The following is a 27,724-nucleotide window of genomic DNA, read 5'->3' on the forward strand; positions in this document are numbered from 1 at the left end:
AATGAGCAGGACTCTGGGAGCCACATGTGGCTGCTTTGTGCACCTGTATAGACCTGGCTGGGGGCCAGCCCATGTGTGATGAGCTGCCAGATTTCAGCCCTGAGGTTGGCAGCGTGAGGGAGCGGACACGGGGGCCCAGGAAAGCAACGGATGAGAAGAGGCTGGAGCAATGTACAAATCCCTTTATTTTATTAGTTTGTCAAAGACTAGTTCGAGCAGGATGGTCACAGCATGTCTGTGGGGCCCCGAGCTGCCCGCCACCTCGTGGGAGGGCCCTGGTGAGCGGCTGGAGGCCGTGGCTGAGGAAGCACAGGGAGGGGGGAGCACGGTGCGGCAAGCGACGGGCCGGGATGAGGGTGTGCCCCTGCCTCCCCCCGTTGGGGTGCAAGCAGCGGCTCCTGGGACATCCCGGGGCACTTGCCCAGGGATCCCTTCCCAGGCCCGGGGACCCATGTGTCCAGCATCAGGTGGGGGCAGCCGGGTACTCCCAGCCCGGGACTGGCCCGGCAGCCCTCAGCTCTGCGCTGGCTTTATTGCAGGAGGCAGAGTGGGGGTCCCGGCAGCGCGGCGAGGGGCACCGCGGGTAGCCCCCGGGGACAGTGGGGACTCGGGGGTGGGAGTCTGAGCAGCGGACACGAGGACGCATGGAGCGACGGGGCGCACCCTGGCACAGAGACACTAATGCGAGAACGGGGGCCAGCGGGGCCAAGACACAGACGAGCGAGCGGCGGGGACGGGGGGACGAGGCAGGGGGGCCCCTGCCCCGCGCGTGCCTTTGTACACGGTTGGCGGAGCGCGGCGCCCGCTCCTCCCGGTGCTGAAGTATTGCAGTCTAACTGATATGGCTTTAACTATGGGGCCAGAGATGCGGGGAGGGGGGGTCCCCTCCAACCCCCCGATGCAGGGGCACACCGGGCAGCCCCGGGGGACCCCCGTGCCCGACGACCGGGGATGGGGGAGCTGCGGGCAGGGCGCCTGGCTTTGTGCTTTGGGCTTGGCCCAGGGCGGGACGGGGCAGGGGGATGGCAGTGTTGGGGACGAGGGCAGGCGAGCAGAGGCCTACTGGGGTCCCCTGGGAGAACAGAAGGGGGCAGGGCAGGGGCCACGAGGAGCCACCCCGGGGGGGCCGGTAGGGCCTGGGTGCCCCTAGCCTGCTGCGAGGTTACATCAGTGCATTTGGTCCCGGTTCGCCCTGTCCGGCCAGGGCTGCTCCCCTTTGGCGTGGTGGGGGGGCCCTGCCTGGACGGGACGGGGCGGGCTTTTGGTCTGGTTGGGGGACAGGGCAGGAGGGGATGGGAGGGGGTGTGGGTACCCCCTCTCCAGGGCCAAGGGAACTGATGGAGGAGTTGTAGGGGAGAGGGCGCCCGTGCCCCAGCACCCTATGGCAGGGTTGACGGTGCTGTTACTTCTTGAACATATCCTGCAGTGGGCCGGGCAGGTACTTGAGGACGGTGTCCAGGATGCTCTCCTCTTCCTCCTCTTCCTCGTCCCCACAGCCTGCCGGGATCGCCTTCTTGGGGCGCGTCAGGCTGCCCTCACACGGCTGCTCCAGAGCAGCTTTCTCCTCTGCTTCCTTCTCCTCCTTCTTCTTCAGCCCGTACTGAGAGGACACAGGCCCTCAGCAGGGCAGGCAGTGGGCACTGCCTGCGCTGTGCCCCGTGCCCATCGCCACCGCCTTGGGCCGCCCTCCTCCCGGCCATGCCGGCTCCCTGTCCCAGCCCCACCCCGGCTGCCTCGGGCAGGGGCGGGCACAGGGGAGGTGTGTGCCCACCTTGTCACGGATCTGCTGCCGGACTTTCTCTCGCTCCGCTTCCATGCGGGCGTGCTTGGCTTTCCGCTCCTCCTCCTGCTGGCGCAGGGCCTCCTGCCTCTCCTCCTCTTTCTTCTGCGCATCAGGGTCCTTCTCCTCCTCGCCCCCCAGCATCTTCCCCATGTCCTTGGTGGCCCCTGCGCATAACAAGACCCTTGGTTGGTCCCCAAGGGTGCTGCAGCCTGGTGCTGCTGCCAAAGCCCGTGCAGCAGCAGGGAGGGCAAGAAGCCCCCCGGCAAGGAGGACCTGGGACATCCCCAGGGCCACCCGTGCCGAAGCGGGCTGCAGACGGGCTTGGGAGGCCCTGGGGATGGGGAGTGCCACAGGCTGGCTGTTCTGCCCTAGTTCAGCGTCAACTGGGGGAGATGCCAACAGCTCCTTCTTCAGCACCCAGGGGACCCGCTGGGGAATCCCACTTAGTGGCAGAAGAGCCAGGATTCCCCAGCCAGCCACTGACAGCGCTGGAACCCTGGAGGGCTCCAGCAGCAGCTCCCCACTGCCGGTGGCTCTCTGCGTGACTCTGTCCCCTTGCCGTGTCCCTCCCACTGCACTCCTGGGGTGCTGGGCCAGCACTGCTCCCGGAGGCGGGACCCTGAGGAGGGAGCAGCTCCCACTCACCGCCCAGCGCTTGCTTCATGACGAAGTCCATGGTGCCGGTGTGTGCCTGTGGCTAGGCCAGTGCCCAGCACTCATCCACCGCTGTCCGGGCTTGCTGACCTGGGCCACCTATGCGGGCAGAGAAGGACAGGGCTGGGGATACCATGCCAAGATTCCCTACTGCTCAGGCTGAGGGATGGAATGATCTCTGGGGCTGCACTTTGCACCCTTTGCATCCTCAGCCCAAATGCCTTCCAGGACAGGCAGAGGGAGCTTCTGGGGTCTGCAGGCAGAGGGTGACTGTGCCTGCTCCCCTCAGCCCCCTCCCTACATCCCTTCTGGCCTTGAGGACCTGTGGAGGCACTAAGACAGGGACTCCAGAAGGATGTTCCACCTCAGCACTGCCCCTGGTGTGGCACCAGGAGCCCTGGTGTGCTGCCTGGGGGGCTGGTGGGATGAGGACCCACCACCACGGTGTGCCCCTGCTTTGTGGGAGGGGGTGACAGACCTTGTCTGGGGGTGCCAGCGTGGCGCAGCCGGACCCGTGTGCACGCGTGTCTACGGCAGCGCGAGTGCTCTGCAGAGGGATGGGGAAGAGGCTGTTGGCAGGTTGCGGCGGTGCTTGGGGGCTGCAGGGGTTGCAGGCAGCAGCCTGTGACTGTGTGTGTGATCCATGCGGGTGCTGCGGGTGGGTGACACCGTGCAGGGGCACTGACTGCGCAGGATGGAGCGGGTGCGCGCCGTGCCTGCGCGTGCTGTGTGTGTGAGCTCTGCGTGCAGGCTGTGTTTGCTCAAGAGGTGTGTTTGCGGGTGGCTGCAGGCTGTGTTTGCATGGGGGGTGTGTGCACACGCGCGTGGATAAGTTTGTGGGGCTGCAGACGGCGTGTGCCCCCGCGATGTGCGGGTTTGCAGCCTGTTTGCAAGCTTCGAGCGTGTGCGAGTTTTGGGGTGCGCGGGCTCTGCAGATGTGTGTGCACGCAGGTTCGCGGGCTGTGTGTCTGTGTGCTGGGTGTTTGTGCTGCTGGTGTGCGTGTGTTTGCACACTGGGGGGGTGCTGCAGGCTGTGTTAGTGTGCGTGTGGGGGGGTTGTGTGTGCAGGTCCGTGGGTTTGCAGGCTGCACGGGGGGCTGTGCGCACAAATTTGCAGACTGTGTCGCGCGTGTGTACGTGTGGGGGTGTTGCAGGCTGCTTGTGCGCTCTGTGTGTGTGCGGGGGATTACAGGCGGAGGGTGAGAGTGGGGGGTGCCCGTGGGGGTGCCCGTGCCCCCCCCCGTGCCCCGTGTGAGTGGGGTGCTGCAGGCTGTGCTCGGAGCCTGGGGGTGCAGCTTGCAGCGTGTGTGTGTGTATGTACGTGCCCGGTGGGTGCCGCAGCCCCGCGGGCACCCCCAACCCGGCTCCCCGGGACCCCACGGGGGCTGGGGGGACTGTACGAGCTGTGACCCCGGGAAGTTTGTTACTGCCAGCCCCGGGGCACCCCGCGACAGCGTGGGGGGGCTCCTCCGGGCAGTACAGTGCTGAGCCCTGGGACTGCAGTGGGGGCTCGGGGGGTACCGGGGATGGCGAGCACCGGGGAGCACCGGGACACCAGGGCCGCAGGCAAGGTGCAAGGAACACGGGGGGCACTGGAACACTGGGGACGCGTGGCGGGGGGGCTCGTAGCGATAGCGAGGTACGTAGGGGACATCGGGAGGTGCACGGGCGACGCGGGGGGAACACGGCAAACGGGGGAAACACCGGCAGGTACCGGGATACCGGTACCGGGGCCACAGGGGCTGCAGAGACGCAGGAGACACGGGGGGGCGCCGGGAAGGCGGGGGACAGCGGGGACACGGGACGTAGCGGACACCCGGCATGCGGGGGACACCGGGACCGCGGCGGGGTGCGGGACCCGGGGGAAGCGCCGCCGTTGGGGGGGGTGGGGAGGGCGCAGGCACAAGGAGGAGGGAACCCGGGACGGGGGACACGCACCGGAGGTGCAGGGGACACCGGGGACGAGGGGGAACGCGGGGACACGGGGAGGGCGGGAACCGCGCGGGGGGCGAGGGTCGCGCAAGGGACGCGGTGCCGCGGGGACCCCCCACCCCCCACCCCATCCCGGTGTCTGCGGCGCGGGGCCCCGCCCGCCGCCCGGGGCCGCCCGGTGCCGCAGCGGCGGCGCTGTCCCTTCAGCACCGGCACTCACCGGCTCCGCCGCCGCTCGCCGCTGCCGCCGCTCCGCCCCGCCCCGCCCCGCCGCGGCCCGGCCCTCTCCCGCCCCCGGCGGCACGCGTGGGCCCGCCCGGAGCAACACCCCCCGCCACCGCGCGGACCGGCCCCCGCGGGGGCGGCGGGATGCGGGACCCCTCCCGGGAAACGCCGCACGACCCCCCGGGAAACGTCCCGGAGAGCCCCGCACCGCTCACCAGGTGCCCCCCCGGACACCACCCCTCGCTCCCGCAGCGGAGGGACGGGGCGAGCGCCTCCTGCGCGGGGTTAATGATTCACCGCCGCGGCAATTAACGGGCGAAACGAGGCATTAATCAACCAGAGGTGCCCCCAGTCCCGCATCCCCCGGCTCCCTCAGCCGGCCCCCCGACCCGCAGCACCCCGGCCTCTCTGCAGCGGCGCGGGGCGGCTGCGGGACTTTAATTAAAGTCCCTGGTAAATCATCTCACCCTCCCTCCCCCCTCCGCCAACAGCTGCCGCTCGGGGGCCCCAGCTTTGGATTTTTGGTGCTGTTCCCCCAGCGTGGCTCCCAGGAGGGGTGTGGGGTGCTCAAGGAGGGGATGCCAGAGGGGGTTTGCGGTGGCACCGAGGTTAGGATGCCCACGGAGCTCAGGACCGCCTTCAGCGAAGGGTTCCCGCGCGGGAAACGGGACGCACCACCCTGCCTGGGCTCCCTGCACCTTCCCAAAGGGAGACGGGCTCCTGCAGCCCCTCCTGTGTTCCTCCCCTGCAGTGCGAGACAGGACTCCCGGGTCTCCCACCCTTGTCCCGATGCATAGCGACTCTGTGTGCCCCTCAGAGCGGCAGCCCGTGCCTCCTAATTAATCCAGCCCTGGGTTCTTAGAGACAAGATGAGCCCTGTGCAAATCACATTAGCGGTGCTTGGAGCCGGGCTTTGGGATAGCTGGTGTTTAATAGTGAGGCTCTGGAGTAGCAGCCTGCGGAGGCCCAGAAGGGTGCTGGAGAGGGTCTGGGCGCGGGGTCCTTTCAGGGATATCCCCCCCAAAACGTGGGAGGCTGCAGGGAGCTGGGACGGGCTGCAGCTGCCCCCACAAACCCTTGGGGTGGGCTGCAGAGATGTTGCCGGTGCTGCTGGGCGCTGCTGGGGCTCCTGTGGGAAGCCTGGGGGCGATGCAGGATGCGGGGCAGGAGTGGGGGGACATCTCGCAGCCAGGGGGGCCAAAACTGGCTCTCAAGTGCCGCCTCCTCAGGGATGCCGCACCGACAGATCTATGTGTGTTCACCCGCTGCCAGCTCCTGCCTCAACGCACGGCCGCTGCCACGGACAACTCTCAGCACAGGGACAGCACATCAGAGACTTCTCCCTCTTGTTCACCCGCTCTCACTGCTCCCAAAAATACCCCCCGGCGCAACCATCTCCACCAGCCCCAAGCCCTCAGCCTGGCACTGGCCAACAACTCCTTTTTCCACCTCCAAGGTAAAAAAGCCTCCTGCCCTTGTGCCCAGCCCCGCTGTGCCTGCTGGCAGCTGGTGGGACGGGCATGTGGGCGGCAAGACAGGCCTGTGCTTGGCCCGTCCGTCTGTCCGTCCGTCCGTCCTGCGGCAGCCCTGCTCCGGGCGTTGACGTCAGCGCTCCCGGCAGCCGGGCGGTGGGCGGGCGGCACCGCTCCTATTGTATTAAAAATAATACAGCGGAGCACAAATTCATTACAGATAAGTGTGACAGCCAGGAGGAATTAACGAGCCCGTCTCTCAGCGCCTGACAAACGCCTCCTTTTGTTCCTGGGATGGGTCCTTGAGTCTTTCAATCTTTGGAGATGCCTCGGCTCATTAAGCACATCCTCCTCCAGTAGATCCCAGTGTGCCAGAGGACTGCTCCCAGTATGAGCTGAGGCCAAACTGGCAGGGACATCCCTTTGTGCTAGTGACCAGTATTAACTCGGGCTTGCCTATCTTAGGAGTCAGTGGCCTGGAGTACTGTCCCTAAGCACTGTTCCCACGTGGGGTGCGGGGTGGCCAGGGGGAGGTGGGCGAAGCAGCCCCCATCCCTGCTGCTGCGGGAAGCACGAGGCTCGTGTGAGCTGAGGCTGCCCACCCCAGCACTCCAGATGCCGGTGCCAGCAGCACAACTGCAGCCGCCGGGCTGGCGGGCACCCAACCCTGCCCTGCTGGCCGTGCTCCCAAGGGAAGAGCAGCCAAGGGCTCATCACCAGCCCTGGACATTGCCTCCTGCCGTACACACCCCTGCGGACACCCCTGCTCCTGGGACAGGGACGGATCCAGGGGACCCCCGCAGTCCCAGAACTGAGCTAGCTCTGGCTGGTGTTTGGGGGATGCTCCTGGGGCTTGTGCCCAGTGCGGGCACTCCTTAGGCCCGGCTGTTCCTTGGCATCATCCTGGGCAGTGTCACCTGCTGGGTGGCTGCCTGGAGCTGCTGGGGGAGGCAGGAAGGGAAGGGAAGGGAAGGGATGGGGAGAGATGTGAGGGACTGGGGTAGCAGCACCGTAGCCAAATGGAGGAGGAAGCTCTCAGCACCACCAAGCCCTGCAAGTGGCCTCCGTGGAGTTAGCACAGGTGCCAGGGCCCCAGCAGCTCTGTGCTCCAGTCCACGCTGGTGCCCAGGGAAAGGGAATGGGGCTGGCTGGTGCCACCACATTGGCCACAGCATCTGCTGTCAGCAACGCCTGAGTGGCACCTGCCTGCTGGCATCATCCCCGTTGTCCCCCGACAGCCAGACGGGGACCCTGCAAGGTCACAGCCTCTGTGGGCCCTTGCAAAGCTCCCAGGCAGAGGGAATACCTGCACCCATCCCTGCAGCACTGCCAGCCCAGCCTGCTGCCACCCATTAGCACAGGGCAGTTATTTCACTTATCCGCCCCCCAACATCTTTGCAGAAAATAATTATTGGTCCTTCTCATTGCACCGAGGGATTAAAAGTGGTTAACTCCATTTCCAAAGGCTTTGTTATGTTGGTTTTCCCTCAGCTGCTGCACAAGGCGATTTCCACAGTGCCACTTAGGCAGCTTTTATCAGGTTGTCTTCTGGAGGTAATTAGGTTTTTCAGGAGCCTGTTTAAAATTCGTAACCCAGCCTCTTAAACAAAACAAAAACAGCAGCGGGGAGAAGAGGAAGAGGCAGCACGAAACATGCAGCAGCTGCAGCCCCTGAAGAGCAGCTCTGGTCCCTTGGGGCTGGCACCCGGCAGGGGTAGGGACAGGGACAGGCACCAGCCGTGCTTCAGAATCAGTCTGGAGACAGACCCTCCAGCTCATGGCTGAGCACAGACTGCTCAGGGACAAGGGGGACCCGGGGTCACTCCCTCATGCTGTGCTCTGGGTGAGGCAAGTCTGTGGTGCTCAGAGCCACCCACGTCCAGCCCCGGGGGATGCCATGGCCACCACTCTGCCCCTGCAGCAAGTCACAGACCCCCCAGCACACATGAGGGAGACCCCAGCACCCACTCACCCGTTATCACACCCACGTCAGACACGGGGTGTGAATGTGGTCTCACTGCTTGTCCAGCACTCACCAGGAGCCCTGGGGCTGGTGGGGAAGGAGGTGGGCTCATGTCATAGCTTGACCCCAGCTCCACCATGATGCTCCCAGCTGTGGGAGCAAGCACCGTGGCAGGTCCCCCTGAGGTCACCAGAGAGGGACAGAGCAAACAGGCAAAACCCACCCTTATGGGGTAACTTCTGCTGGCCCTGAGCCCTGAGGATCTCCCTGGCTCTGAGCTTTGCTGGCTGGCTGGGGCGGGCGGGGGGGGGGGGGAAATCCTGCTGCCCACCCTGTGCACCCCTGCAGCCAGAGGGGCTCTGGGCCGACGCTGTGGCTGTTCCTCTTCTCCTGCATCACTACACGGGTCTGCATTTACACCCATCTGCATTGCTACCACAGCCCTGTCACTGTCACTCTGGCTGACCTGTGTGCCCTCTCCTCGTGGGGCAGGGGGTGCACTGGGCACCCCCAGCTCATCCCTGCCCCGCTCCGTGCCGCGGGGAGCAGCGTGGGCTGGGGAGCGGGTGGGTGGCAGGGAGCTGCCACAGCAGATGGTCGGTGGGGCCGGATCACGGAACTGCACGCAACGAGGGAGGTCCCCGGGGGGGCCATCACAGGAGCTGGCTGTGAACCGGTGCCTGCGGGGCCCCGTCACGCACCTGCTCGTCCCAGGCACGGCGGCAGCGTGCGAGCCGGGGAGGCTGCGGCTGACGGAGGGATGGGGTGAGTGAGGAGCAGCCTGAGCCCACGGCTTCCAGCTGTTCCCAGCATGGCAGCATCCCAGGAGGATACCAGAGAGAGGGGGTGCTCCCAGTGCTGCTCAGCCCTCCAGAAATGCTCAGCCCCCCCAAAATGACCATCTACACCTACATCTGTGTCACAGAGTGATGCAGGGGCTGAATCTCCCATCAAGACGGCCCAAGGGGACGGGGACTCAGCTCCAGGCTCCAGCTAAGAAGACTCCAGAGTGGCCGGGATGTCAGCCGTGGTGTGACCGAGCGCCTTGGCTTTGCCACCGCTGCTCTGTGCCCTGTGATGTGGAGCTCTGCTCACCCAGTCCCAGTCTCAGGGCCACCCAGAATGCCAAGGAGTCCACATCCCACGAGCGCTGGGGCACGCAGGGACGGACCTGTGAGTGCCAGGGGGACGTCGGGATGGACCCTGCCACTCGAGTGCTGCAGTGGTGACTCCTCATCCCCGCAGCTCCCGACTTGCAGCGTGTGTCCGGTACCTCTGTGCCATGCATTATTAAACAGAGGCACTGCAGCCCCTCGCTGTTTGTCCTCGTGTGGCTGTGCAGGGACAGGCTGTGGGAGCTGCGCTGGCTTGCTGCAGACTCAGCCACAAGATTTAGGCTCGCTGCAGGTCTGGCCAATTCCCCAAAAGGTTTATGACCCCTGGGCTTACTGATCTGGACGCTTCCAACCCCCTTCCCCCCCCATATAGGATGGATCCCACCTCCCTGTGAAACAGGCACTGCGTTCAGCCTCGGTGCTCTCACCTCTGCCGCGCTGCCCTGCCCACACAGCAGGTACAGCATTTACATCCCAATCGCCTCGACAAGGGCACACTTGTGCCGAGTCCACCCCATCAATATTTATGGCAGGCACGCACACCCGCGCAGCTCTGCAGGGGCCGGTGCGGAGCCGAGCTGGGCACAGCACACCAGACACTACTTGGGAAGCAGACAGAAGCCCCCCGAGCCCCTGTGCTGCCACCCCATCGCCCTACCCTGTGCACACACTGTTTTCCATCCTCCCCACACTGACAGGGCCTGTGCAGGCACCAGTGACTGAGGTGGTCAGCACTGTGTGGGTAGTGGATGCACAAGGATCATCTCCTAGCTCCGTGTCAGGGTGGGATTTGGGCACCCACTCCCCACAGAAAGCCTCAGAGAGGTTATACCCAGCCTCATCTCACTGACAGAAAAAAGACATGAAGGACAAGGGTGTGATTGGCTCACGGCTGGGCATCCAGGTCACGGCAGGGCAATAGCAGCCCCTGCCTGTCCCCTCTCCAACCAAAACACCCTGGGCACTGCTCCCCTGGGGTTCAGCCTCATGCTGTTGGTTTCACAAAGACCCTGTAAGCTCTTTGGGGCACCTGAGTTGAGGACAGAGACTGGGGTGCTTTAACCCCTCTCTGTACCACCAGTGCTGGGAAGTGGGAGGAAGTGAGGAGCAGGAATGCTTGACCCAAACTCCCAGCCTGGCTTTGGGAGAGCATCTCCCTTCTGTGGGTGAAAAGGCTCATTGTATCCCATGAGAGGGGGGGTTTGGGAGCCCAGATGCCCCATGGCCTGGGCAGCAGAGCCGGATAAGGGGGGCAACACCAGAGACACCCTGTCCTCGATGGCAGCAGATGGCTGCATGGTGGGGGGCTTCATGGCAGCGTGGGGGAGACATCTGGGTGCCTGGGCTCCAGCCAAGCTGCAGCTCGCTGGGAGCAGGATGAGCCTGAGCTGCCCTGGCTGGGGAGGCAGGGAGGGGTGAGATCTCTGCAGCTGGGATGGGTGTGGGGCTTGCTGCCCACCCCGGCTGAGACTTCCCCCAGCCTGCCTGTGCTCGGGGTTTCTGCCACGGTGTGACGCCGGACAGGCATGGTGCTGCTCCAAGAGCTGCTGGGGCTCGGGCCAGAAAATTCATTCTTGGCTGCTTTCAGTGGGGTTTGGCTCATACCTTTCCCATCTGGGGGCTTTCAAAAGGACAAAAAAAAAAAAAAAGAAGAAAGAAAAGAAATCCTGGCCCTGTGCCACCTCCACAGTCACCATCACTTGCCATGGTCTCCAGGTGGGACTGTGCCCAGCATCTGCCGAGGGCCTGAGTTGGTCCTCACTCCTGTGGCCTCTGCCTGGTCCTGAGCTGCTTCAGGTGCCTCTTGCCCTGCATCAAAGTGTCACCCAGAGGAGACCTCCCCCCCATCTTGGGTGACCTGACTGGCTCCACTGAGGCAGCCCCAGGCGGTACCTCTGAGCCTCCCCATCCGTCCCATGGCTGTGCTGTGCCCCCCATAGCATGGGGAGTGAAAGGGCCCCCCAACCCCCCGAGAGTCACAGCGCTGCCTACCTTGGTGTATGCAGCACCAGGTGTCTGCTTCAGCACCTAACGCAGGGGGACAAGGACCTCGCGGGGGTGGCTGGGCATCGCAGGGAGAGCAGGGCCTGGAGAGACACCGACAGCGAGAGGATGAGTGCCTTGGAGGGGCCACGGGACCAGGTGGCATCGACAAAGTGGAATCACTTGGTGGGTGACAGACGGAGCACGGCGCTGCTTGCTGCCCTCTCCTCCACCTGGGTGGGTCTGTGTACATCCCGCATCCCGACCTCCAAAGATGGGAGCAAGCTGCTGCCAAGAGCCACCATCTCCCTGCAGGTGGGAGCCCAGGGTGACAGGCTGCAGGAGGTGGTGGCTCATCAGAGTCTTTGGTCCTCTCCTTGATCAGGGGCACCCACTCTGCTGCTGGCAGAGGACTCCTGGCCATCTCTGCAGGTACCCGGCAGTTCGGATGCCTTCATTAAAAATTTAGAGGGCTCTCAACTCTTCAAGGGTTTTAAAATTTCACATTAACTCTGCCTTCCTTGCATATGCCTTAGCTTGCATATGATGAATTTCTTCTTTGGAGAACATAATGGCAAGCTAAAACAAGCCACCAAACAAAAGTCCTTGCTCAGACTCAGCAACTGGAGGAAGCCTGGCACTGCTCTGGGCTCCCCCCTCCTGCTGGACCTCAGGAAACTTCTGTCTGGGGATCTCATCCCTTCCTTAATGTCCTTGAAATTCCCCTGTGATGCTTGGGGAGATGCAGAGGATGCTGGCCTGGGCAGGGGCTGTGCAGGGGCCTGTGTGCCAGGGTGCTGGGTGCCACACTGGCAGTTTCTGGGGTGGGCTGTCCCTGTGGTGTGGCTCGTGTCACGAGTGTGATTTCTCCTCTACAACTCGAGGAGCGGGTTCCTGGGGAAGTTACAAATTCATCCTGACTTCAAGCAAAGGCTTTTCATCCACCCTGGGGAAGGAGGGAGGCTTTGGCAAATTGGAAATAAATATATGACCCAGGGGAGCCAGGGGAAACACAGGCAAACACCGACGCTGTGGAGGAGCAGGGGCTGGGATGGATGGAGCCTGCATTTTTAAAGGCTTTACAGAGCAGGGATGCCTCATTCCAATCCCGGGAGCAGGAGACACTTAGAGCCCCTGGGAAGAGGGTCTGGGGAGGCTGGCTGTGGAAAGAGGTAAAGGGTCCCCAGTGGGACCTCCGAGGAGACCCCAGAATGGTGACTGGTGTCCTGGGAAATGCAGTGCTAAGAGCTCAGCCTGGAAAGGGCTCGGCAGCAGCGTGAAGGTGACCTTTGCTGGGGACAACCAGTGCCTCCTTTGGGATGTGGGAAGGCTGTGGAGCAGGGTGAGACAGGCTGCAGAGAGCTGCAGGGATGTGTGCCTGGGGGCGTCTGGTTTCCAGACAGCGCCGAGGAGACAGCTGGGCTGGGACAGCATCAGTTTGGCTCTGCTGGCCATGGCCCCGGGGGCAAATCGGCAGATATTTATTTGCTGGAATCCCAGAGGGTGGGAAGAGCAGGAACACCCTGCCCTGGTGCCTGAGAGGATGTAAAGAGTCCTGAGGGGTGCTGCTCCAATTCCTGCAGGTTTTTTTTTATTTCAGCCAGATCAAAGAGTTTTTTTTACCTCCTTTGCAATGGGCAGAACCTGCCAGTACCATGAAGATGCATCTCACCTGGACAGCTGCACTAGCTCTGTCTGTCTGTCTGTCCAGGCAGCCAGACACCAACCACAGCCAAAGCAGAGGACAGGGAACAGCAGAGCAGGGTGATGCTGCCAGAACTCCCCCAGCTCCAGAGACAGCAGTGCTCCCAGGTGCTGGCAGGGATGTTTTGATCCAGTCTGGACACAAGACACAGTATCCAGGGAAAACTTCAGGCTCAAGATGAGACATTAGTGAGTCCACAGCTCTTCTGTTTTGGCAACTCCAGCTCTCAGCACCCTGCTTGAATAGCTGAGCTTGTCCAAATATCTGCGAGGAGGGTGGGCTGGGGAAGGAGGATGGTGAGCAGCGAGGTGCATGGGCTGAGAAGCCCAGGGCACATCTCAAAGCACTTCCCCTGCCTAAGGCAGATGCTCCTGGGACCTGCCTTGGGTCTGGCACCAGTTTTCTGTCTGGGCAGCAGGTGAGAAGGAAGGTTCAGATGTTTGGGGAAAGTCTGTGCTGGCAGTGCGCTGTCCTGGCTCTCATGCAGGGATACAAAGGGCTGAGGGAGCCACACCACACCAGGCAGCCCCCAGAGGCATTCCCCAGTTGAGGTCTGTACCTGAGCTGACCTGCCTTGCCTTGAAAAAGCAGATCCTCAGCCTCAAACATCTCAATGCCTCTTGCACAATTCCTCTCGCCTCAGACTGGGGCAGGTGTGGGTCACACCTTTGGGGAGCTCTGCGATTTGACAGAGATGATCAATGTTTCTGAGCCTCTGGTGAGTGTCACAGCAGGGGCTGGTGACACCAGTTAGGGAGGGATGGACCTGCTGGCCTGGCTGTGTGCAGGAGGAGCAGAACAACTCATGGTGCAGAACAACACGGCAAAGGTGACAGTGGCTCCTGGCAAGGCACTGGGTGACCTAGTGAGCCTGGAGGCACAGCCTGGAGAGCCCAGAGCAGGACAAGGCAGATGGTCGGGGTCTCTGCAGCCAGGAAGGCTCCGTGGGACCAGGAGAGGTGGAGGGGAAAGCTCCTGGGACGAGAGAGCAGAGAACGCTCATGCGAGAGCAGCCCGAGGAGCGCAGCTTGTTTACCCTGGCTGAGCAGGCCTGATTGCTCTCTATAAATACACCCGGTGAATAAACACGGGGGAGGGAGAAGGATCATTTAAACTCGAGGATGATGCTGGCATAAGAACAAATGGGAAGGCCTGGCCAGGAACACACAGAGGCTGCGGGTGAGAGCGGAGATCCTCTGGCCATGGGGAAGGTCCTCTGGGCCCAGCGCTGGCTGTTGGGGCAGTGTGTGGTGTCCAAGGGCTTGGACTCGGTGCCGGTGGGAGAGGCAGCAGCCTGGGCTGCAGTGACCACGCTCTCCTGCCATACCAGACCTCCCGAGCTCCAGGCCACGGGGGCACATCGGTGCCCAGTGGTAGGAATGGAGATGTGCCACACTGCCAGTGATCACTGCCCCTTCCCCAGAGGATTTTTCCACAGGACTGGACCTCTGCTGGGACTTCTCATCTCCAGAGCGTAAACCAGGCTGGGCAACTCAACGCAGCTGCCCTTGGCTCCTGATATGGGCCTGGTGGGCTGTGCCTGGCAGCAGCCTCTGCAGAAACCCAGGAAAGAGCCAAGGTGTGAACCACAATCATCCTCCAGTGCTTTGAGGTGTTCAGAGCTCTGTCTGCTCGGGGTCATTTCAATACTAATGTCATCACGCAAGGCAATCGAAGAAACAAACACTCGGCCCACAGCCAAGCGAGACTTTGAGACATTTTTCTGTGCCAGTTTGTCTCAGCTGAGCTGTCTCCAGTTTCCCCAGGAGGGTGGGGGTCAGACACTGTGAGCAGTGCTACTGGATGGGGACTGAGCTCCTTTGTTTCCATGCTGGTGCCTGTCCTGACAACCCTTGGGGTCCTGCAGCCTCAGGGCACGAGGACAGGTTTGGCAGGGAGGACACTTCCCTGCACCCTGAGCCCGGCCCATCCTTCCTCATCCTCTATTTTCCAAACCCAGCACCTCAGGTTGACTCGAATCACTCTGGTTCCTTCACCAGTCCTGGCCAGCAGCTGCCACCACGGTGGAGCCCAGCTGGTTGCAAGGAGAAGCCCTGAGCCCTGAGCCCTGTTCTGAGCGACGGTGCCAGCCCTGCTTCGCTGCTCTGACTCACTGCACTGCCAGCCTCGGGCAGTGGCTGCCCGGTCACGCTCGTGCCATGCGGGTGGCAGTGCCACCGCGTGCTGCCAAGGCCTGGATCACGGCAGCCACCCGCCCGTGTGCTGCAGCCGTGGCGTTGGGGGCATGGCGGGGAGAGGGGCTGGAGTGTGGGGCTTAGGAGGCTCCTTGTACGGACAGTGCAGAGGGGAGATGGGCTGAATCTCAGGGTACTGGAGACGGTGCAGCTGGAATGCTCCACGAGTGGTTGGACTTAGCCGTGGAGAGCAGGGTAGGGGAGGGAGCCAGTGATGGGGAGGCATGGGAAGAGCCCGGCAGGTACCGGGAGCTCCCCACAGTAGAAAGGTGCACGGAGCCTCCCGGCTGCAGGCAGGGGGTGACGGCGGGATCAGGTCACATCCTCTCCCTGCCCACAGCCCCGCTCTGCGGAGCCCCCCACAGGGGATGGCCAGGCACGGAGGGGCTGGAGAGGGGATCTAAAGCGCGGTCCGGGGGTGACAGCTCTCCTGCCATCCCCTGCATATCGGCGTGTCCTCCCTCCCCAGACCTGCCGGTGGGCAGTTCGGGGGCGCGCCGCTCAGCCCTGCATCTTGCACCCGCACCCCTCATCACCTGCATCCTTCCCCGCATCGCGCATCACCTGCATCCTTCCCCGCATCCCGCCCCGCATGCCGCATCCCGCCGCTCCGCGGCCGCCGCCCCGTTATATAAGCCGGCGGCCCCGGGAGGCTCGGCGGGCCGATCCCCGCGCCCGTGCCCGGCCCCCCCGGGCTCTGCGGCACGGCGGGCCCGGCACGGCCCGGCCCGGTCCCGCACCCACCTGGCTGGCTCGGCGCGGCTCCGGTGCGCCCCGTCCGCCCCCGGCGCAGGGAAGGAGCCGCCGCCGGAAGGGAGGCGGGAGCCGTAGCGGTACAGGGGGGGCCCGGTGCTGGCTCCCCCTCCGCCGCACGGCCTCCCGGGCGGGGCCGCCTCCGTGCCCGCCCCCGGACCGCCCCGCGCCCCGGGCGGCAGCCCCCGGCCCGGCCTTCCGCTCCGGTACAGGGCGGGTCCCCTCCGGTACCCGGTAATTGCTCCTCCGGTACCGAAACGCCCCCCTGCTATTCAACCATCCGCCCCCTGCAGCCCGGCTATGCCCCGCATCACCCGGCATCACCCCCAGTACGTCGCATCCCTCCCAGTACTACTTGTGCCTACAGCTGCCCCTGCAGTGCCATAACAGCCACCCCCAGCGCGTGGCCATGTCTTCCGGTACCCCCATTTCTTGGCCACCCGTTTCTCCAGTATCCAGCAATTCCCCCCGCTCCCTGGCCATCCCTCTGGACCCCCTGGACCCGCCAGTTTCCCCCCATCCAGCAGTTCCTTCCAATATTTGCTCTCTCCCCCACAGCCCCCGGTGCTTCTCTCCCCCCCGAATTGGTGATTCCTCTCCCATGGCACTGCCAACTCCCCCAGAGGAGGGGTCTCTAGACAGGGCATCTCAGGGTGCCAGCAGTGCTCCCCAAATCAGAGATCCCTGTTGCACAAAACTCTTGCCCAGGTTCTCTTGCAGGGTGTCCTGAGGATGGGGGTGATGAAGAGCCATGAGGCTGCTGGAGCCTGCAGGGCTCACAGAAAAGCCGGGGGGAGCAGAGGACGTGGAGAGGCTGGGGCAGGGGCTGCTCTGGGGGCTGCAGAGCTCTGGGATGGGGATATGGGTGGGCCGGTCATGCACTGCTGTGTGGGGTACGGAACAGCAGAAGGAGGGAGTGTGAGAAGAGCACGAACTCATCCACAGAGGTTTTAAGAAGCTGTAACTCCGGTTCAGGGATTGGTGCAGAGCACGGTCAAGAGGACGGCAAGATCCCCACTGGCCTGAGAGGCTGGAACTCATCCTCCCCCTGCCCAGTCCCTCTCCAGAGGCCGCTGCCCTTGTGTTCCTGGCAGGCAGGTGAGGCCCTTTTTCCTCCTAGGTTTTGCTTTGGGTTTGTGGGTGCTCAGAACAGCTCCCACCAAGCCCTGGAGATGCTCTGGAGTTGGTGTTTTCTGGGGTGGGCTCCTTGTGTTGCAACTTGTCTTTGCAATCTGTATGGCCATTGGGATCTCGGATTGCTCTCTGAACAGCAGGGTCCTGCCTCTCCCTCCTGAAAAGGGGGTGCAAGACAGCTGTGTCTCAGTGCCCGAGGAGGGCTCAGAACCACTGCCACAGGGGAGTTTGCTGCTCACGTTTCCCACCCTGGGGAATCCTTCCTCCACCAGGCATCATGGCAGGGTCAGATGCGGGTCAGCCGGGAGCCACCTCCGGTTATCCCTCCCTGCTCCCGCCGTGCTGCTCGTCACATCACGCAGCAGCTCACTGCACCACTCCTTCTTGCAGGGCTGCTGCGGGATGGAGAGGCTGATGAATAAATCAATCCCCCTCGGTGCTGAGGCAGCAAAACTTGGATGCGAGCAGAGGAGCAGCGCCGGGGCTGGCGGCCTGACGGCCGGGGTGGCACCGCTTGTGAATTCTCCCCATGCAGCCGCCGCAGACGGAGCTGCTGCAGCCAAGTGGGCAGCTCTGATTGCCTTCTCGACATGTTTTATTTATCAAAGCGCTCAATATGCAGCTCTCTCCTGCTGTCCCACATTTTTCCTAGATTCTCCCGCCTGGAAATGGGAGCAGCGGTTTGGAGCGGAGCCGTGGGGCGCTGCTGGCTTCTCCTGGGCTCAGGGGGCAGTGGCATCGCCCTGCCACACGGCTGTCACTCAGCTGCCACTGTGCCGAGCAGACGGGTCCCTTGCTGCGAGCAGAAGGACAGCGCTGTGCGGCTGACCTTTCCCGAGCTCAGGGAACACTTTTAAGGAGCAGCCAGGCTTTTGGTCCTCCTTCTGCGCTTTGCCAAGAGCAGCGGTGTCCCAGGCTGATGCCAGGCGCTGCAGGAGGCTGCTGCGATGCCTCCATGCATGGCAGAGGCTGGCTTTGACCTGGCCCTGGCCAAACTGTGGCCGCTGTCACTGGCCCCATCCTGGTTCCTGCTCGCTTTCCTCCATCGCCTCCAGCTGCCTGTGCCAGAGGAGGAGAAGAGGGAGCTGCAGGGTGCGTTTCTGGTGCCTCGCTGCTAATAAATAAGCCCCAGTAATGAGTTGGGCTCTGGCGGGCGGGCAGGTAGTGGCAATAATCCCCCAATTAAGTGGATGAGGCAGACAGTTAAGTGCAGAAAACCCACAAATAAACAACAAGGAGAATAATATAGGAGCAGGGAGGAGCTGGTGTCTTGGTCCCTCAGCCTTTCCCCCGGCAGTGCCAGGAGCACTCTGGGAAGTGTAGTTCTGCCTTCATCCTCTGCCGATATCCTCCTCTGGAGGGACGGAAATCTCCAACTTTCGGCCCGTTCCTCCCGTTGCACCAAGGCTGGGCGCCCCGTGAAAGACCGGGACAGTCAGCCCTGGGGATGTGAAGCAGGACGGGAACATAGCTCTGAGAGGAGCCTGTGTGCACAGAGCATCCCTGCCGAGATGGGAGCCCACAGGGCTCTGAGAGAGGAAGCCCTGCCAGGCAGAGAATCCTTGGGGCTGTCTCCATGCCACCAGTGTGGAAATTGAGGGGATGGAGAGGCTCCAGACGTGGGATGGCTGCTTTGCCTTCTCACCCCTGCCATGCATGTATGAGCATCCCTACCCTCGAGCTTCCTACGGATGGAGATACCGGCTCAGAGAGCTCGACAGAGGGTGCATTGTGGAGGATGGAACTGTGCAGGGGCCATGCTGGATGCTGGCACAGCACAGGCTTCCTCCTGGGGCCCTAGATGGACACAAAAACCTCAGTGAGAGCAAATGCCTCCCTGGCACTATCGATCTGTGGGCTGCGCGTGCCTCGTGCTGGACTCGCAGGGACGATCAATACTCGTTTTTCTCCCCTGCCTTCACCTCGCTAATGGGAGCCACCAGCCCTGTCACTTCCCCAGAGCTGCCAGGAGGAGATGGCCATGGGTGGGCTGGAGCTGGACCCACATCTCCTTTGCATTCTTAGGATAGAAGTCCCCAAGAGCGGCGGTGCTGTCGCAGCCCGGGGCTTTGCCACCGGGCACTGGCGAGCCGGTGGCTGCCAAGGCCACAGGGACAGTGGACACCGGTCCCCAGCTGGCACTGGGATAGCTGTGATTAGCCATAAGCAAGCATTTTGGAGCAAAGGTCCACGGGCTTGTGGTGTGCTGGGAATTTGCTCCCTGCAGGGACACGTTTCACCCTTCATGGCAGCCAGCAGTGGCCGCACAGGTGCAAGGCAGGAGGAGATGCTCAGCTCCACGGCTCTGCCTGTGCCACTGCAGGTGCCCGGGAGGATGTTCCCACCGTGTGTGGGTGGAAGAGGGAAGCCCATGGTGCCAGGGGCCTGGCTGCAGTGCCAGGGGCCACGGTCCCATTTTGCCTGGTGGCAGTGCTGCTGACGGTGTCACCGCGGGGGTTTTTCCTGTGCTGGCAGCAGAGGGGAGACTCAAGAGAGGCATAATAATAATCCCCACGTGAAGTATAAGAAAAGGAGCTATTTCAGTATTGCCTCCTCCGCCTGGTGAGCCCACAGCCAGGCCTTTATCAGGAAAGGGAATGCAGATAAATCAGCCATTCTCCTTAGGCAGATGAGCTTATACCCTTCATGTGGCACCAAACCTTGTTGGGAAATGTGCTGGTTCCTGGTGGATGCTGGGGGCAGCCAGGATACAGCCTGCCCACAGTCCCACCAGTGGCCAAATGCTGGGCAGGAAGTGACTGGCATCAACTCAGCTGCCTGGACCCCTGTAATGAATTTCCCAGAGAGAGCAGCAATTCCTGGAAATTTTCTTTTCTGTGTCTGTGCAGGCAGTATCTGGGAGCTGAACTCTTTCAGTGGAGAAGGGGAAAAAAAAAGACCAAAGGGAAATTGAAGAGATTGGGGTTTTGATGCCTTTTCCTTTGAACTCAGTGGCTGGCAGAGCTGGGGGGGTAATGGGTGAGGGGCTGTGGGATGGAGCATGCACCCTTTTTACCTTATACATTTGGGAAAGCCAAGCCAGGCTTCCATGTGCCCTCTGTCCTGTTTTGGAGGGCAGGAGCTGCCCTTCATGGCAGACTGCAGAAGATCGATATGTTTTTAAGGCAAACCAGAGTTCTTGCCCTGAAATGGTGTAGGCGCCTGCTCCGAATGCTGAGAAGCTCCTTGGAAGGCAGTTTCAAAGCACAAAGGGCAGCAGGATGGGGGAGCAGAGCAGTCAGCCCCCTCCTATGGCCCCCAGGAACTGCACTGTCCCTTCCCAAAAGTCACAACAGAAAATCCAATGTGGAGATAAAAAACCCCAAGAAGTCTGGTCCGTGGTTCTGGGGGTCTGGGTGGTGGAATCCCCTCTCAAGAGGTCATAGCCTGTTTTGTGGTGGCCAAGATCCACTCACGGAGGACCATTTTGGGGGGAGGCTGTGGCTTTATTTTGCAGACAGCTGCCACGGGTGGGACCTGCTGTGCTGGTGGGGCAGGAAGAAGAGAAGTGCAGGGGACCTGTCCCAGGGGTGTCAGCAGCTGGAGCCCTCCCTAATGGCTGTTCCCCCTCAGCCGTCCCTAAACTCCCACAGCATCAGCACCATCCCAAGTTCCTTTGTTGGGGTAGCATAAGAGCATCTCGTGGGCCCCCAAACTGCCACCCCATGTCTGGGGGGCTTTCAGGGAAGAGGGTTGGGATCTGCTCAGTCAGCCCCGAAGTGCTCTCTCCACAGATCCTCCCACCTGCCTCTGCCAACTAATGGAGGTGATTTTCACCTCCTTTCATCTGGAAAACCACCGACAAAAGTCATCTAACAACTTCCTTGTCAGCAGGAGCGTTGAAGAGATTTCTCTCGCACATTCACAGCAGGTGATTCTCCGTGCTGCTCAGAGGAGGATCGCTCTGCCTCGCGATGCAGAGCAGCACTTGGGAACCTCTGTCCCCGCGACCCACCCTCAGCTGGGCACTGGGACACGCAGTGGGAGCAGACATTACCCACCCTCGGCCACTGCTTCTCCTTCATCCTCCCTTATCCCTGCCTTGTGAGAGGTGATGGGTGATGCAAAAATAGCCGGCATCATTCCCAGACAGCAAACATCTCAGCTGAGGGGAAAGAGTTCAGGATAGTGGACCCCTATGGATCCCCTCTGTACCATGCCTGAGCACAGCCTCTCCCTGTGGTGGAGATGCCTGTGAGCATCCACCGATGGAGGCACCTCTGTCTGGGGATGGGAGCATCATCGCTGTGAGGTGGATGCTGATATGGGATCCTCAGGAGCTGCTGTAATGTCATTGCAGGAGCAAGTCACATTCCCAGCAGCCAAGGACGTGTTAGGTCTTAATAAAAATGGTAATTCCCAGCAGATTGAGTTGGGAACAGGGAAAGTGGCTGTTGCTTCTCCTTTCAAGCTTTCTGCAGTGCCCATGGGGAGCATGGTGGTGCTGGAGGAGGCAGAGGGCTGCACTGAAGGATGGAGGATTTGGAAAGTAGGAGCAAGGGGTTTCTGCAAAACCCCAGCTCCTCACATCCTCTGAGATCTGGCCTCGGTTCCTTGCCTGCCTAATCCCTGCCCTGACGCTCACCTGAGTTGCCCAGCCATGAAAGCCAGAACTGTTTGTTTGCAGTTTCCTAGGAGAGAAATCACGTTAAAAAAATTAATTACACACCTGAAAACAAAATCTGGCTGCTCAAGTGCACATCAGGGATAAATGGTGTGCTCCAAATTAGACAATTTACAGCTTGGGTAAGTAATGAAGGAACCCAGCCGGGCGTGAAAGCAGAGGGGGAGAGTGACCCTGGGGGAACATGGGGCTCTTTTCCCCCTGCTCCCCTCATCCCCCAGCCCCTTCATCCCTCTGACCCCCTTTTCATTGCTGCTTGCTGAGAAACCCCCATTTGCTCAACACTGCTGGCTGGAGTAGCTCCTTGTGGCCCCAACCTCGGGAATTCAGCAGGGATTTTGGAGGAGTTTGATCCCTTTTAGAGCTCGGAGAAAGGAACGGCCCCAGAGAATGGGGCAGGTAATGGAGCAGAAGGATGTTCTGTGCATCCCAGGGAGAGAAGGGCGGGGTGGGACATCTCCCCCCACGGCATCCTAGTGAGCAGAGATGTCCAGCAAGGGGGTCCCTCGCTGCACCCCGACCCCCCTGGCATCCCCCAGCCCACGCTGGCCTCTGCAGTCCTCGCTGTGCGGTGCGTGGGCGGGCTGGCAGTGCGCTGCTGAAGAACGGGCAGCAATCCAGGCTTGCTGGCGAGAAGAAAATAATTTCTTTGCCTTATTTTTCCCTTTCGGTGTCCCAGCCCAGCCTGTGAGTGTGGGGATTTAAAGGGGCTGTGTCCCAGGGCCGTCAGGGTGAGTTAGTGGCAGTGGGGATGGTTGGTGTGGCTGGATCCGTGTGGCGGGGCTGAGCTTCGTGAGTGAGCTGGAGCTTGTGGGTGCTTCCTGGCTTGCCTGCAGCAAAGAACCAGCCATGGGGACTTTTGCTGCCCTGGGGCAAAGTTAAAGCGTGGGCAGCACCAGTGATGGGCGAGGAGATGCCCCGTCCCCCTCACACCGCCCAGAGGGAAGCTTGGAGCGCAGCAGCATCCCAGGAACCCATAGGAATCAACCCCCTCCTCCACCCACACCCCTCCCTGTCCCCTGTGTGCTGCCCACCAGCTCCGGCAAGGGGCAGGATCGTCCCAAGCTCCCCAGTCTGCCGACACGTGGGGGTGCATGGGGCTGAGAGCAGCCTCCCTTCTCCCCTGTCTGCTCGACTCCCACCTCTGCTCGGTGCCGGCTCGGAAACCAGCCAGCTAATGATGTGAGCTGCCGAGCAGATGGGGGACCTGACGCTCCACTCCCCGGCAGCGGATTAGGCATGCAAATGGATGTATAGAGACGCGGTGCCTCCTGGCCTGTATCCTCTCCACCCCCACCACGCGTATGGCGTTTCCATTCACAGCCCCCAGGCCCCCCACTCACAGCACCCCCGGCCTGGCCTGGAGCCACACGTGGAGGGCCAGGATGGACGGACAGACGGACACGGGGTTGTGTATGGTCCATGCAGCCCTGCCTGTGTGCGAGATGGCCCCTCCTGGAACTGTAAATCCCGCCGTGTCCCTGCAGGATGGAGCTGCATTTGCTGCACCGCTTCCTCTGCTGCCTTCTTGCCCTCCTTTTGCAGCATCAGTGGGTGCTGCTGTGTCCCGTTTGGGGGGAGATGCTGTGCAGGGAGGTGGGAGCAGGGCTGGGACCCAGGTGCTGCAGTTGCCCAGCTGTGCTGACTCCAGCGGCTACAGCGGGAATGCTCTGGGATGTCGGCAAAGCTGCTCCTGCCGTGGGCAATGCCAAGGGGCATCAGTTTAGCTCCTGCAATGCCCGTGACCACTTCTCAGCCTAAGAAATGCTGCAGAATGTGAGCTGGCAGAAGCAGGACAGTCTGACTGAGTCCTATTCCACCTCCAAAACCTGTGGAGAGCTGGAAGGTGCAGGGAGGGCTGGGGCTTCATTATACCCGACACAGCCATGTGCCCTGGGGGGACTGAAGCAGCCCCAGTGGAGACCAGTTCAGCCGGGAGCGGGAAGAGAAAGAACACCCCGCTCCAGCCCAGCCCCACAGCTGTAAAACCAGCCCCCCTCCAAAAGGACACAAAATCTGCCCTTCCCGACATGGGGATGAGACTGTCTCCACCTGCAGCATCACTCCCTCAGACCCTCTGTGCCACCGCAGCAGCACCGTGCAACGCTGTTATCTCTAATGCCTGGGAGCGGGAAGGAGATTAATATTCATCACAAGGGAGCGGAGCATATGGAATATGAATAATGCTAATTGTGTCTGTATAGATTTAGCGTAAGAAGCTTCCATGCATTAAGGAGGGAGGGAATTAGTTCTCTGAACCGTTTCAGACTCATTTCTGGCAAAGGAGTGCCTGCCTGCCCGCAGGTTTGAAGACGGGGATGAGGATAAAACTTGTGTCCCGTGCCTGAGAGCGGAAGAGGCTTGGGATGCAGGGCGGCTGTCTGGGTGAGCACAGGCACCCTCTGCCTCCCAAGAAGCAGAATGATGGAGCAAACTCAGTCACTGCAGATGCCAAGGAGGAAAAGGGGCTGCCTGTAGATCTGTGAGCCCCACAGCTGTGGGCTGCTGCAGCCAGAGACACCCCCAAGAGCCAGCACTGGAGGCAACTGCAAACCTGCCATGCCTGGGCTGCTTTTTGGTCTGTGTGGCCTCACTGGGCTCGGGTCCCTGGGGCCAAGATGCCATAGTGCAGGGCTGGCACTACTCCTGCCCTAGGTGAGTTTACCCAGGTGCAGGCAGGTGCTGTGCATGGCAGGCAGGGAATTGGCAGGAGGCAGTGCCCTGTGCATTGGGGGTTGAAGGGGTAACAAGGCGCTGGGGGCCAGAAAACATCATGCCTTAAACATTCATCCCATTTGCCTTCTGGGGATGAGGGTTGGTGCCCCGTTTTAATCGAATCAGCTCATGGCTTTAATGAGGTGAAGAGGAGAAGACTCATTTGCTCAGCCAGGCGGGGAGAGCAGGCTGGGCACTGCAGGTCCAGGGCTTTGGCAGAGCCCTCCCAGGCCCAGCCAAGTGTGTTCCCTCCTCGTGTAGCATGGGCTGACACGTGGCAGTGTCACCTTGGGCATGGGGGACCAGTATGAACATCGGGATCAGGCTCCCCTCCCTGCAGGGCGTGGTGCTGGGCTTCCCCCTGTGCCCCAGCACTGCAGAGGGGTCCAGGCTGGACACCCCTCTTCTGCTGTGCTCTGCAGAGATGGCCCTGTGGCAGCAGAGAGCTCAGGAGGGGCTGTGGTCATCCCTCTCCTGAGGACTAGAGCCTGTCAGGGAAATTTTGTAGCCTCCGGAGAGGATGGAAAACACCTGGGGCCCAGCTGGTCCCTGAGATGCCTTCTGGCATCCCTGCAGCTGCAGTGTGAGGATGCTCCATGCCTTTCCCCATGCTCTCCAGGGTCAGCAGCCACAATTGTCTCAGGCTTGACCATTGCCCTCTTCCTCTCCTCTCCTCCCATCCCTGAGAACGTGGGATTCCTCTTCCTGCACTTTGATCTCTCCAATTTTTAGCTCATTCTGGCTGCTTTACAGGCACTAATTCCTCTGCAGGCACCGGGGAGAATCCACCTACACTCCATGCAGTCTTAAGTCTTATTGTGTAAACAAAATCTCAAACACAAAATCCCTAATCCTTAATGGTTGGAGCCTCAGATACCTGTTCCTCCGTGTCCTGCCCGATGGAGGCTGGAAGAAGGGGAAGGTCTCTGCCATGTTTGCTCCCATCCTCAACCTCAGCACAGATTAAACATTTGCACATGCTTTTAACCTTGTTTTTTTTCCTTTCTTCCTGGCTGTTCACACTGGCGAGCCACTCCGGCCCCCTCCCTGCTCCACTGCATTTGTTTAGCTTAGGGGATCAAACTGGGTGACATTTGGAGTTGGGATATTTGAAATGCAAATTTTCCCTGGATAGATAAGTGGAATTTGCTCCCTCTTATGAAGGGAACCACTGGGGAGAGCCGAGCACTACAGCCAGCCTGCTCTGAATGTGAAATGCAGCTGGGGGAATCCCTGCCTCCCCCCAGCCTGGCACTTCTGGGCAAACGCTGGTGCAATAACCACCCTCATGACCACAAAGGCATCCAGATTTCCCCCAGACACAGTGAGAGGTAAGAGCTGCGTGGTCGGCAGAGAAATCTGTGGTGTTTCTGGATTACAGCCAGGGAGGGAGAAATCTCAGTGGCCGCTGGTATAATCCCAGAATTGATGTTTCCTTCCTCTGCACCCGGGGTGCTGCTGATGTATTTGTCTCTCCCTTCTAGCTCAGAAATTTAAGCTTTCGCCACTTTTCTTGCTGCAGAGGAACAAATGTGTGTCTGAGAGGGAGATTTACACTTTGCTTTCCTTTCTGGAAATGGAGCGTGATTTTCCAGTGACTGCAGATGCTGGGCCTGTCCTGACGCATTGAGAGGAGCTGCTGGGTGGGGAGAAGGAGTCCCCCACCTATCCACCCTCCCAGCCTGCTTCGGCAAACCAGGTGGGTTTACACCCCGAAGGGTTTGGATGAGAGGGCTGCAGTCCTGTGTTTCCCCCTCTGCACTCCCCTACGTGCCCCTCCTGTGCCCCCCTCTTTCCTCCCCATCCCCAGTGCAGGCTCCAGGCTGGGCTGATTCACCTCCTGGCATGGCTGTACTTGAAACCTGCTAAACCCCCACGAAGAGAGAAGTGGAGCATCTTTAGGAAAAAACACTCAATTTGCTGCCAGCCCCATCCAGGATGAGACTGCAGACGCCAGGCTGCACACGGGAGGCATGGGGGTGTGGAAATTACAGCAGGGCTGGGATGGAGAGGGGCAATCTTGTGTTGGGAAGCCCTGGGAGGGCTGGGGGGAGTTCACCTGGAGCCATTCATGTGCATCAGCTTCATCCCTGTCTGCCTTGCCTGCCCACAGTCCCCCACTCACGCAGCAACAACTTAAAGCAAAGGGAAAAACCATAAAGCAGAAGAAGTTTGGGCGGCGCTTTAAGCTGGTCCTGGGCTCCTGCAGTGACTGGGGGCTTCCCACAAACTGTGATGCACCAAGGAATATCTGGAGCGTCATAAATATACTCTGGGAATGAAGGAAAAGGGATTTGAATTTCAACTTTGATGCATAATGTGCTTTCCCTAAAAAACCCAGCCTCCTTGGCAGAGACCAGACAACTTCACACTAAATCTCCTGCAGGAGCATGTTGCTAGTTGCAGAGATAAAACCTCAATGAAACACAATTAGTTTCCACTTGGATTAGCCAAACTCGCCTCTCTCCTCCCACCCAGACACCCCAGCAGCGGGATGGGGACCGCTCAGTGTCAGCCTCCTGTGTCCCCAGCCCTGCTGGGAACGGGACAGCTCTGCCCTGGTAGGAGGATAACTCTCTTTTCACGGCTAAGGGGAACTGACAAGTGATGAATACACGAAAGCCAGAGCGCTGCAGGGCAGCCCCTGCCATCTCACCGAGGACGGCGGCTCATCACAGCTGGTTTGCTGCGGTTCTCTGAGGTTTGGAGGCTGGTGGGAAGCCTGGGGCAGGGTCTCCATGTTGTCCCCTATGGTCCAGCCAGCTTGGGGCTGGGCCATGGCCCTGCTGCCTCCTCTCCCTGCTCAGTCTCGAAGGAGGGAGGAGCACACAGGGGGGACATGCTGGCAGCAAAGGTTGCTGAGAGATTTTTTTTCTCTAGGCAGGAATATCTTGAATACTGTATTTTTTATTTTTTCTTAAGGCTTATAAGATGGGAGCTTTTTTAATCATGGAGCTTTAGGCTTAAGCATCACTCATGGTGGCAATGTCTCACCCCTGTTTGCCCCTGACTCCTTGGTGTCACTCTGAGCCCAGACATGTGTCAGGCTCACTTGTGCTGCAGGGGCATTTTTGGAGCAGGCTCACGCCTCCAGGCTGTGTTGTGGTGCCCCAGCGCCAGGCTGGCAGGAACAGATCGTGGGGGAGGTAGGAAAAATGCCTTGGAGCCATCCCGGGGGCAGGAGCACTCCCCGGGCCCTGCAGGTTTTGCCCTGCCGGGAGGCAGCTGACAGAGGGACTAAGAGTTGCTGGCAGGGCTCTGAGGGGAAATCAACCTGTTAATTAAGAGCTTAATTGCCCAATAACGAGTGGTGGACTTAGCTCAGCCTTGAAGCAGGCCAAGCGAGTGAAGTGCCCTCAGGGAGGGCCAGAGGAGGTGAGCCGAGGGCAGACTGCCTTCTGCCGTATTTGGGAATATTTGCAAGAACTGTACATGGAGAGAACAGAATCCTGCAGCCCCCTCAGTACCTCT

At 61.1% G+C, this 27,724-nt stretch overlaps 1 protein-coding gene across 3 annotated transcripts; it reads right to left on the reverse strand.

The window, feature by feature from the left end:
* Positions 1-167: 167 nt before the first annotated feature.
* CPLX2 (complexin 2) lies at positions 168-15,907 on the reverse strand. 3 transcript variants are annotated; one of them, XM_048320072.1, is made up of 5 exons: positions 15,772-15,907; positions 11,137-11,231; positions 2,429-2,536; positions 1,772-1,947; positions 168-1,600 (listed from the first exon to the last, which is right to left on the reverse strand). In XM_048320072.1, exons 3-5 carry the CDS (start codon positions 2,457-2,459, stop codon positions 1,403-1,405), a joined length of 405 nt encoding a protein of 134 aa, XP_048176029.1. In that variant the 5' UTR covers positions 2,460-2,536; positions 11,137-11,231; positions 15,772-15,907; the 3' UTR covers positions 168-1,402. The 3 variants fall into 3 exon arrangements, with proteins under 3 accessions (XP_048176029.1, XP_048176031.1, XP_048176030.1); XM_048320074.1 differs by lacking the exon at positions 11,137-11,231; XM_048320073.1 differs by lacking the exons at positions 11,137-11,231; positions 15,772-15,907 and adding an exon at positions 4,590-4,630.
* Positions 15,908-27,724: the final 11,817 nt, after the last annotated feature.

This window comes from Corvus hawaiiensis, chromosome 15 (assembly GCF_020740725.1).
Source record: "Corvus hawaiiensis isolate bCorHaw1 chromosome 15, bCorHaw1.pri.cur, whole genome shotgun sequence".
Lineage (NCBI taxonomy): Eukaryota > Metazoa > Chordata > Aves > Passeriformes > Corvidae > Corvus > Corvus hawaiiensis.